Raw genomic sequence first — 10,346 nt, 5'->3', positions numbered from 1 at the left:
TATGAAACTATAAACATGAGCAGTGGCTGCTTATTTTGGCGTTCATGCTGGCCTCAGACATTCCCAGGTCTATTCTACATTCATTTATTGCTTAGACTTTAAAACAAGGGATCAAGTCCTACAGGTCTCCTTTAGGGGCTGAAATGACTTTGCAGTCCTAGAGCTTCAGTGACGTAAAATGATTATGGATTTATGTTCCCCTGAATATGGTCAAAGTCAATCTCTGAAGGTCTTCTTTTTCTAACTGCCCACATGATAGTGGTCTAGCATGCCAAGAAAATCAGAGAGTGTTTACCAGTGCTGTGAGAAGTAGAGGTCGGAGCCTATAATTGAAAGCAATTTAAAAAACAGAAAAGTAACACCCACAGATTTTGTTCTTGCTTAACAGCACCAGCCCCAAGGAGCATACAAGCTCTTTATTGTTTGTGTTCAAACCCAGTGACTTTGCTTACAATTTATTCTGCAGTTGAGCGAACAAAAATATTCAATTTTTCTTCAATTTCTTTAATTTGTACAAATGCTGTGTAACCCTCTTGCATACTTTGCACACATCCAAAATATGCAGAGTCTCACTTCTGGTTAGGATTCCCCCTGCACAGACATAATGATGTAAATCAAGAAATTACCTCTGAAATTGGTTTCTCATAGACGTCTTCCCCTACGGACTTTTCTTGGGCAAGGATGGCATCCCTGTGTAGTACTCGGAGCACATTCTCTGGAGCTGCAGACCCATAATGAGCTTCTAAAACTTCAGGTTTGGTTTTCTCTGTCTTCAGCATGTGGATCACATCCTCCCTTGCCTGTAACATTACAAATCACTATCATAAGCCAACCTATTAACCAACAGGAAAAACAGGGAAAATAGGGACATTTCATACAGACAGACTGCATACACTAAAATAAATTAGAAGAATGCTGGCCTGACAATGCAAATATAAAAATTTTGGGAGATATCAGAGTAAACATGATCTGTGCAATCCGAATGTCATCCTTGTAGGCATTAATTATTCTATTCCTGCCTGCCATTACATTTGAATGCTATGAATTTTCATCTGGGTTGCAACTATAGCCAGGGAACATTATTACTCTTCATATACTTCATCTTATTCACTGCCCATGCTGTTCCCTGACTGGGGTAAGGAGATGAGTAGAACAAGCAGCACAAGTGGGCTGAATAAATATTTATCAGAGACCCTCGAATCAAGTATTCCCTAGTCATTCCCTACCTGACTTTGTGACTGAATATTCTCTTCAAGTAACTTCTAAAATAGTTTCCTAACTTTTCTTTGTTTAAACAAAAGCCTAGAAACGTTGCAGACCCCACCTTACTGTCCTAACTGGCAGCAGACCCAAAGAAGCTGAGCAAACCCTCCTGGCAGCTGAGGAAGGCTGCTGACACTGGAGCGGGTGACATGCCTGGGAGCAGTGGTGCTCCTGTGGCCAAGGGGAGCATGGGTCCCAACTCCTGCTCCTGGCCCTGGGTGGGAGCCCCCAGTTTCAGGCAGCATGAGCAGGCATCTGGGCATGATGAGACTGCTCTGCAAGGCCACCGGGCTATGAATAAGGGGCATTTTAGGGCTATGCTGTGGACAAATGCTCAATCCCGAGCTCTCTTTCTAATGATACTTGCCAACATCTGTTAAGCCGTCTGTAAAATGAGGCCAGAGCACTCACTTGTCATTTAAGGCAGTTTTATAGGGCCATAATCCAGGGAAGGGCTGTAAAAGGTGCAAGTTTTTGGAGCATTTCTCCCACAAGCCCAAAGGGATGTGGGGCAGAATAGTATGGGCACCAATTTTTATCTCGCCTGCCCTTCCGACACTCAACCCATGTGAGCCCGGGAGGCAAACTAAGGGAAGGTTCAGATATTTTAGGAAAAATCCCTTACAAATCCTGCCCTTATATAAGCAATGACTGTTTAGGAGTTATGAACTGACCAGAGCTTCATGCTTTTCCACAGTGTTCATAATGGCATGCCATATTATCCCTGTAGCAAATCTTAAATCTTTACCCAGTACCACAGAGGCATCACGGCTCTACAAAACCACCTGCTTTTAAAATAAGGAAATAATTTCAGGAAATAGCAAGGACTCTTTAATTTTTTTTTTTAAAATAAAACAGAGTAACATGAAAATAAAACAAAAAATGAACTTGAGGCAAAGATCATGGCACCCAGTTGAGAGCTAGCCCAATTATAAACAGCTAGCTGTAAAGGCTTACTCTGTACAACATTTTGTAACCTTAAGTAAAAGCTTTGCACATGTCTGCAAGATACAAAATACAGACTGGAATGGTATTATTGTTGTTTCAGCATGAGTGTGGGAAAGGTGCGTCACTCACGGATGTCAAAACTACAAGTAAATTATGCGGGCTAGTGCCAAAGAGTGCTAAAAGAGCATCTACTGCATCACGTCCTGGGAATATGCCACTCTCAGTACAGGAAAAATGTTATTTTAGGGAAGTTTTAGACAGGTTTGAGTCTATATAATTTTTTATATCCCTGTAAAAATAAGTTATCTTAGTGTCTTCGTTACTATGAGGCCAATACTTCTCTATTCAAGAAAAAGCCCTTAAAAAGTCTAATAGGATAGCATGGGTGTTTGGGGGGATTTATAAATATCCAGATTATACGGCTACTTGTCTTAGGCCCTTTTAGGAAGAAAGAGTTTGGGGGCTATATCTATGTTCTGCTCCAATGAATGAATTTGATGTCCCACTGTGTGCCTCACAGCAGGGGCCCCGTGCCACAGGTGTGCTCAAGGGAGAGCACTGTACAAAGGGAGCACCAAAAACAGCGGGATGAGGGGGCAGCCCCCTTCTACCCTATGCACCAAGGGCCACAACTAAGCATGCTGAAACTTCAATTTGTTTTAGTCCTGAGCACAGAAAGCTTCAGGCCCCACACGCCCCATTCCTCAGGGAGAGGCACATCTTGGACCCTAGGCCATTTGGGAGGGGAGGAGGATGAGTTCATTCTCTTCTGTTGAAGCTGTTGGGCCCCGGATGGCATAACCAAACATTGACAGGGCCAGGCAGAGCAAACAGAGACAACATAGGCTTGGTGATTTAACACTATGACTTGGGAGAGTAAAGATCTGGACTCCAGCCTCTGTGAGGGTTATTTAATACAGTAATAGCTGACAGAGGAGATGAACACTGCTCTTCCCCGGCCCCTGTTCAGTTGTGCGCTGCTGCATATACTTTCCTTCCAGTCTCATTAGTCTTTAATCATTGACTACGAAAATGGAGCAACTTTAGCAGGAGGGAATGAGAGTCCCTGAAACAGCTTATAACTTGCCAGCTAAGAAGGGTTTCTGGAAGCTGAAGGTTTGGGTCCCCCAAGAGCCAGAGGGAGCTGAGCCAGGGGAGTGGGTGATGCTTAATGGAGGAACTGGCACCGCAAGTGGGAAAGAAGGTGCCCAAGCTCAGTTCAGGGCTGGCTTTGAAGGAAACCTCTATTCATTGCTTTATCTTTAAAAGGAAGCAGTGGCACATTTAGCTCCAGGGAACAAGGGTAGGGCTGTCAGCCCTGAAAACCCCTCGCTGCATCCTACAGGGAGGGTATCCAGCCTGGGGACAGCCTGGGTGGCACCATCGCCAGAGCAGAGGCAGCTCCCTACTCACGTACCCCTCCTTGGGCACCCCACGCTCTGCAGGGTCTTGGGATCTGGATCGAATTAGGGTGGCAGGGTGCCTTCTGCCTTTTCTGGGCTTGGCCATTGGTCCTATAGTTATCTTTTCAAGGGCATCAGCTAATTCACCAAGTACTCTGTTTCCATGGACTTATGATAACAGTTTGTGAAAAGTAAACTAACAAACAGACACTCAGGTTGCTAGGAAGCATTGGACCAAAAAAGGGGCCTCGTGCTAATAATAAACTGGAGAGAAATTTGCTTTTATTTGGTCAGCAACAAGCCCCATGTAGGAAGAATCTGAAGTGCAACTAGCCTAGGTTGGAGAGGGGCCTGGGTGACATCCTAACCTCCCATCAGCCTCAGGATTTGCAGACTCCAGTTATTCTCTCTGAAACTCCATAGAATAAATGTAGAGGGAAGGACCTGAAACAGCAGGCCTGTGTAACTTGTGATTTCATGTTTCCTCCAAATGACTAAATTTCCACTGAAACAACTAGAAGAGAACTCAGGTTGAGATGTTTTCTTTCAACAGCTATCATTATATTAAACTGTGGGATAGAGATGATTTTCAGAAAACAAGTCAGAATAATCCTGTAGAGAAACACTTGGGCTACTTCAACATACGTACCTAGAAAGAGGTACAAGAGGCTCAAAGTGGGGGGTCCTAGCTAAGAAGAGGGAACCATCCTGGCAAGCTGTTTCTATTGATGGACATCTACTGTAGGTGTCTCCCTTGTCTCAAAGCACAATGCTGTTTAGCATAAAAAATGAGCTAGGAGACAAACACAAGGAAGAGATTTCAAATTGAAAGTAAACTTGTATATAAACCCCAGAGGAAAGTTGTTAGCTGTTTTGGTAGAAGGAACATGGTGTTTGGCACAGGAAAGCCATCTCTCAAGTCCTTTTTTTTGTTTTGTTGGTACTCTGATGAGAGTATTCAGGCATGAGAAGACCACATATTGTAGCAGCTTGTAATACAATGAAACTTATTTGTGTAAGTCCAGAAGAATGCAATTAGTCAGAGAAGCTCTTTAAAGTCAAGATAGAGAATGTAGAAAATACATATATTTACTTTTATTGTTTTTTTCATTACTTAAATTGTCCTACAGAAAGCTCCAAGCTAACTTTCTATCTATACTGTTCAGATTGTGGGTTCTTGAAAATAAACAGACTTTTCTGTTAATAAAGTGCCCCCAAGTGAGTACCTGATTCTCTAAACAGTAGGAGAAATGAAGACAGATTAATGAAGAGGCCACTTTTACTTCTTAGTTATACTCTCAAGGCAAGAAACACAGAAGGCCAGAGATGTTGAGAGGTGTTTTTCCACACTCATTTTCTCCAGGACCAAAGCCTGCTTAGAGACTCCCTGTCCATCAAACTCATAGAACCATAGAACAGCCCAGGTTGGAACAGACCTCAAAAGATCATCTAGACCAGCCTTTCATGGGAAAGGAAGCCTAGATGAGATCATCTAGCATCATGTCCAACTGCATCTTGAAAAATTCCAGTGATGGGGGCTCTACCACATCCATGGGGAGGTTTTTCCAGTGATTGGTTGTTCTCACTGTAAAAAATTTCTTTTGTATGTTGAAATGAAACCTCTCCCAGTGACACCTTGTACCCGTTGCCCATTATCTTCTCTGTCTTCTTTGCAGCTGCCCTTTAAGTACTGGAATACTGTGATGAGGTCCCCCACAAGCCTTCTCTTCTCCAGGGAGAAAAGACCTAATTCCTTCAGTCTTTCCTCACAAGGCAGGTTCTCCAGCCCTTTGATCATGTTCATGGCCCTCCTTTGGACCTTACCCAGCCCCTCAGCATCTTTGTTGAATTGTGGGGACCAGAACTGGACACAGTACTCAGTTAACTCATTTGTCTGTCCCTGCTGATAGAGGAACTGCAAAGTTGAACTATATCTAAGCGTCATTTTATGCTTACTGGAGCTGCCAAAATCTAAAGGCTGGTGACCTGAGTATGTCCGTGGAGGGGCTGATGTGCCACAGAGCACTGCTGTCCCACACAGCTTCGCCTGCTCTCCTTTCCCTCCTGTCCCTCCCCAGTGATTAGTGCACTTACTTAAGATGTGGGATCTGTGTTTCTACCTGGGAAATACAAATTCCCCAAGACAACGCTCCTCTCCCCTCAAGAGTGCATGTTAGCTGCCCAGCTGGAAGGCTGATGTGAGGCCACTCTTTGCAGGGTTACCCTGAAATACTCATTTTTTTGCCAGAATAAAAGAGAAGGGCTTTCTTTTGCTCACTGATTTCAGTGGAACAGAGGTCTGAGTTCCAAACCTCGCTTTACTGTGTGCCTAGTAAAATATTTAAATGATATATAAAGGATGTAAAGAGGTCCCTGTATAAAATTGAAACCATTTAGGAAACAATAGCATGATTCTGCTGCTTGTAAAAGGGGACTGGCAGCCTAGCAACCAAATTCTTGGTCAACGGAAAGACTATTACACAAGCCCGGCGTTCGGACATGCTTCCTCCTTCTGCCCTGCCCTGCCAATTTACTACAGCCCTCTCTCCTCATTCCCACAATCTTTGGCCTCTCCTGTGAGACTGTTAACAAAACTCAGTACCCACTAAACGGGGAATTTTTGCCACAGCCCATTTGTCACCTGGGAAATGGGACTGAGCTGATCAAACTCGTTTCATGTAAGGCATCTAGTAAATTGGAAAAAAAAAAAATCAGTTGTATTCAAGGTGGGCTGAATGGAGTCAAAGTAATCACTGTCAGCTGAGAGTAAAATCCAACTCAAAATCCTTTGCTAGTACATCTCCTAAACTATTCTCCTGAATTTTGTTTGTAGGTAGCTTTTCTGCAAATTCACAGTGTGCCTCTCTCAAAATCAGTTACCAGTAACTATTTCCTTCATAGCTCTGTGTTTGGAGCCATCTAAAATACATCTAACTACTTCAGCGCAAGCTAAATATTTCAATAATATGACAAAAATCCTCTCAATTAATTAAAAGAGGTTTTAAAAGTTTGGGAGCAGGAATAGTATATACAGTATATACTTCCAAATATACTTACGTAATATTTGGAAGATCTGACATTTCCAGCTTTTGACTATTTCTTTTCTAGTTATCATGACACTTTGTTATGCCTGCACAAGTGAAAGTAGCAAGTAACAGAGATTTAATGTTTATGAAGTCATATTTTTCTTGCCAGTGATTAATGGCAAGAAATAACTATCAAACCACAGGCAGGAGCCTTTACTTCTACTTGTGTTGTTGTTACTTGCATTTCACACAGTTCAGGTTATTTATAGTGCAACAGTTGCTCTGTACTACATCAGAAACTAGATAAGGTCACAGGTTCTCCATTTAATGTTGAGGTCTTACCAGTGGCTGATTTCCTAAATACCAGTAGACTTCAGAAATGTTTCACCTAGAGCTAACAAACATCACAACCAAGGCATCCTTCTGAGGAAGATCAGGAGGATGTTTTCACACTGCTTTCTGCACTATCCAGGACAAGCTCATGCTGTGTCTCTGCCAGGGCAGGAATAGTCTTGTCTCTGAAAATTCCCATTAGAGACCTCAGAGAGTGAATACTGTGTGTTCATTTAGTTTACTTTAATGAAGAAAGCATCATCAGGCAGGTGTACTTGAAAACCTGCAAAACTTCCTTAACACTAATCTATTAATCCATGTTTAAACTCAGTAAATTCCCTTCTTTTCTTACCTTAGGAGGAAATTCAAATAATTAAAAGGGAAGTGCACTTTCTTCATTTTGTGTCACAAAACTATGAATATGGATAGAGAAAGTAATAAAAATTACCCCTGCCTAGTGGAATGACACCTTTGGTAAAGGCCTGATTCCTCAAACTGTCCCTGTATACTGCTACAATTTGTCCTCCACATCAGATGTACTTAGTGTACAAAGCATGCTTCAAAGCTGAGAAGTACAATGCTCTTAGATTGCATTGTACAAAGCTTCTTTATGCAAAAAACTCAAGAAATATTTTTCTCTCCTATATCAGATATCTGAAGTAGCCTTGTCTATTATCTCTCACTCAGTGATTCTAGCCATGCAAAATGCTGGCTAATGACATGCATACATAGTTTTTCTTGCTCTCTATGTACAACAAAGTTTTTTTCTTAGTTTAATGTCCTAATACTTGAAACTGTGGAGTTCATTTGCACAAATTTCTTTTAACATTTCATAGAATCATAGAATCATAGAATGTTTTGGGTTGGGAGTGACCTTTAGAGGTCATCTAGTCCAAGCCCTCTGAAGTGAGCAGGGACACCACTAACTAGATCAGGTTGCTCAGAGCCCCGTCCAACCTGGTCTTGAATGTTTCCAAGGATGGGGCCTCCACTACCTCTCTGGGCAACCTGTTCCAGTGTTTCACCACCCTCATTGTAAAGAATTTCTTCCTTATATCCAGTCTAAACCTACCCTGCTTCAGTTTAAAACCATTACCCCTTGTCCTGTCACAGCTGGCCCTGCTAAAAAGATTTTCCCTATCTTCCCTATAGGCTCCCTTTAAGTACTGAAAGGCCACAATCGCAGCCTTCTCTTCTCCAGGCTGAACAAGCCCAACTCTCTCAGCCTGTGCTCCAGCCTTCGGATTGCTGGACTCAGGTCTATGAATCTGATTTACTTTGGAGGTAAAGAGATTACTTCAGTGATGAAAAGTGACCATCAGTGGTTTTGTACAAAAGTTTAGTGAAATATATCCAGAAATGCAAGTGATCCCTCATGACTCTAGGATATGAAACAGAATTGCCCTGTCTTCTCCACACCTTGCAGGACTTTCTGGCTTTGTATGAAGCCTTTGGAGCTGTTACAGTTATTTAATTTTGTTGTGCATTATCTTACAGTGATAACACAGAAAGTCCTTCTGAAATCAATACTGGAGGAGAGGCACATGATAGACCAGCTCATCCAGCTCAGCACAAAACCCTCTGAAGTAGCTCCAGAAGAATGACTTCAGAGATTAATTTGGCCTCTTATGTTTAAAAAAGTCCACACTAAAGATTGCAGAGCTGGGGAGAAGCAGCACGGAGCAATGTATTACTTCTTACAGCAAGCTTCAAAACAGATCAAATGAGCACTAGAAGACATCTGTCTGTTATTTCCTGCCCACACAGCTTTGTTCTGCTTTATTGCCAGAGAGCTCCATGGATGATGTCACTTTTTTCTGAAGAAAACAGGCCACCAGAGCCTTTCACTGACATAATTAATTATCTGTAGTCTGGGCCACAGCCAGAAAATTCCCATGGCAAGGCCCCGAGAAGTATTAACTCCACAGTGCTTGATGTTTTCAGAATTATTAGGGTCTGGGATATCCTGTCTTGTCTTTTCACACTGAAAGAGTGCTTTGCTCAATATTCTTGAACCGTGGGGCTGTTACTCACAGCATATAGAATTACAGTGTCATGATCCAGTCAGCACAGAGAGACCAATGCAAGGGGTCACTGTCAATTATGTGCACAAATCTGCATGTTGAGATGTGCTTAACATGCTTCAGCAATGCAGCACAGTGGCTAAACCCGCGGGTTTGGGTTTGCCGTATCCAGTCACATAGTTTACGTCTCAGCCAACATTAACCATGTAATAAGACTTTGCACATGACCTGAAGCCTGGCAGCAAGCAGAGACCACAGATTTATCCAATGAGCCAGCAGGGAGAGGAAAGAACATCTGTTAAAACACCTTTTTGGACACCTGAGCAGGAAGAATCGTCAACAACAGCGCTCAAATGACTGTATTCACAGTTCAGGGCTGGTATGTGGCTGCATGATGCAGTGTGCATCCTAGTAAATGAGGTAATTACCAAAGCAACTTTAGGCCTTTTCTCTGCACCACTCACCACAATGTTTGCAAAGGCGGAGGAGAGCTCCCTAGTTCAGATATTCCAAATCAGACATGAAAACCCAAATGACTAAGTCCCTATTCTGGTTTATTCATGCCAAGGAAATGGTGTGCAGCTTTCCATATCCCAGGTGAATGGCCAATCACAAGCTACTAAAGCAGTATAGGAAGTCATTAAAATTGCAGCACTTTCCCCACACATTGAAGTGGTTTTATATTGCTGGAGTTGTGTAGTATGTTGCTGTGTTCCTTTTGTAACCCCAATTTATTTTGTGATCAGTTAGCACCTCTTTAAGAAGAAAAAAAAGATGACTAATGAAGGGGTAATAACAGAAAAAGCAGTTCTTTTTCTCTTTCTTGTGTTATCATCTGTCCCTTAAATCTTATGTTAACCAGTCTGGACCAAGGCTCAGGAGATCCATATTCTCTTCATGGACCTCTTTCTTGTGCTTCACGCATAAAATTAACCTCACTATGCTCCAATTCCTGTTCCATAAAGGAAATAATACTTCCCAGGAATGCTGTGAGATTTAATTCATAAATATATATAAGATCTAGGTACTAATGCTATGGATACTACAAAAAAATGGCAGCACATCAATATAGTTGTTCTCCTATTAATTTTCCCCCATTCATTATGTTTTATTTCCTCCATGTTTATGTACTTCTATACTATCATCCAATTTGTTGAAAACCATTGGAAATTAAAAAGTATCTTAATTAGGCAAGCAACTCAGGTTGTCAAAATTGCCCTTGGAAAGTGCTTCATTGACTGTATAAGGAACTGAAGCATCTGAAATTAGGTGCTCTGACCTGAACTTCAGGGAGGCACTTGAAGCTGCTGGCGTAAGTACTCCCTCTCCAAGAAGAACAAACCTGCCCA

At 42.2% G+C, this 10,346-nt stretch overlaps 1 protein-coding gene across 2 annotated transcripts in view; it reads right to left on the bottom strand.

Moving 5' to 3' along the window:
* The window catches only part of FILIP1 (filamin A interacting protein 1), a 54,370-nt gene that overhangs the window by 35,742 nt on the left and 8,282 nt on the right, over positions 1-10,346 (bottom strand). For both annotated transcript variants that reach the window (XM_035901489.1, XM_035901490.1), the window contains exon 2: positions 627-800. In XM_035901489.1, the coding sequence (XP_035757382.1) occupies positions 627-800 (174 nt within the window). The remainder of the gene's footprint in view (positions 1-626; positions 801-10,346) is intronic.

Source organism: Egretta garzetta, unplaced genomic scaffold (genome assembly GCF_000687185.1).
Source record: "Egretta garzetta isolate BGI_Z169 unplaced genomic scaffold, ASM68718v1 scaffold9, whole genome shotgun sequence".
NCBI lineage: Eukaryota > Metazoa > Chordata > Aves > Pelecaniformes > Ardeidae > Egretta > Egretta garzetta.
The sequence above is the reverse complement of the archived record's forward strand: the minus strand, read 5'-3'. Positions and strand labels throughout refer to the sequence as shown.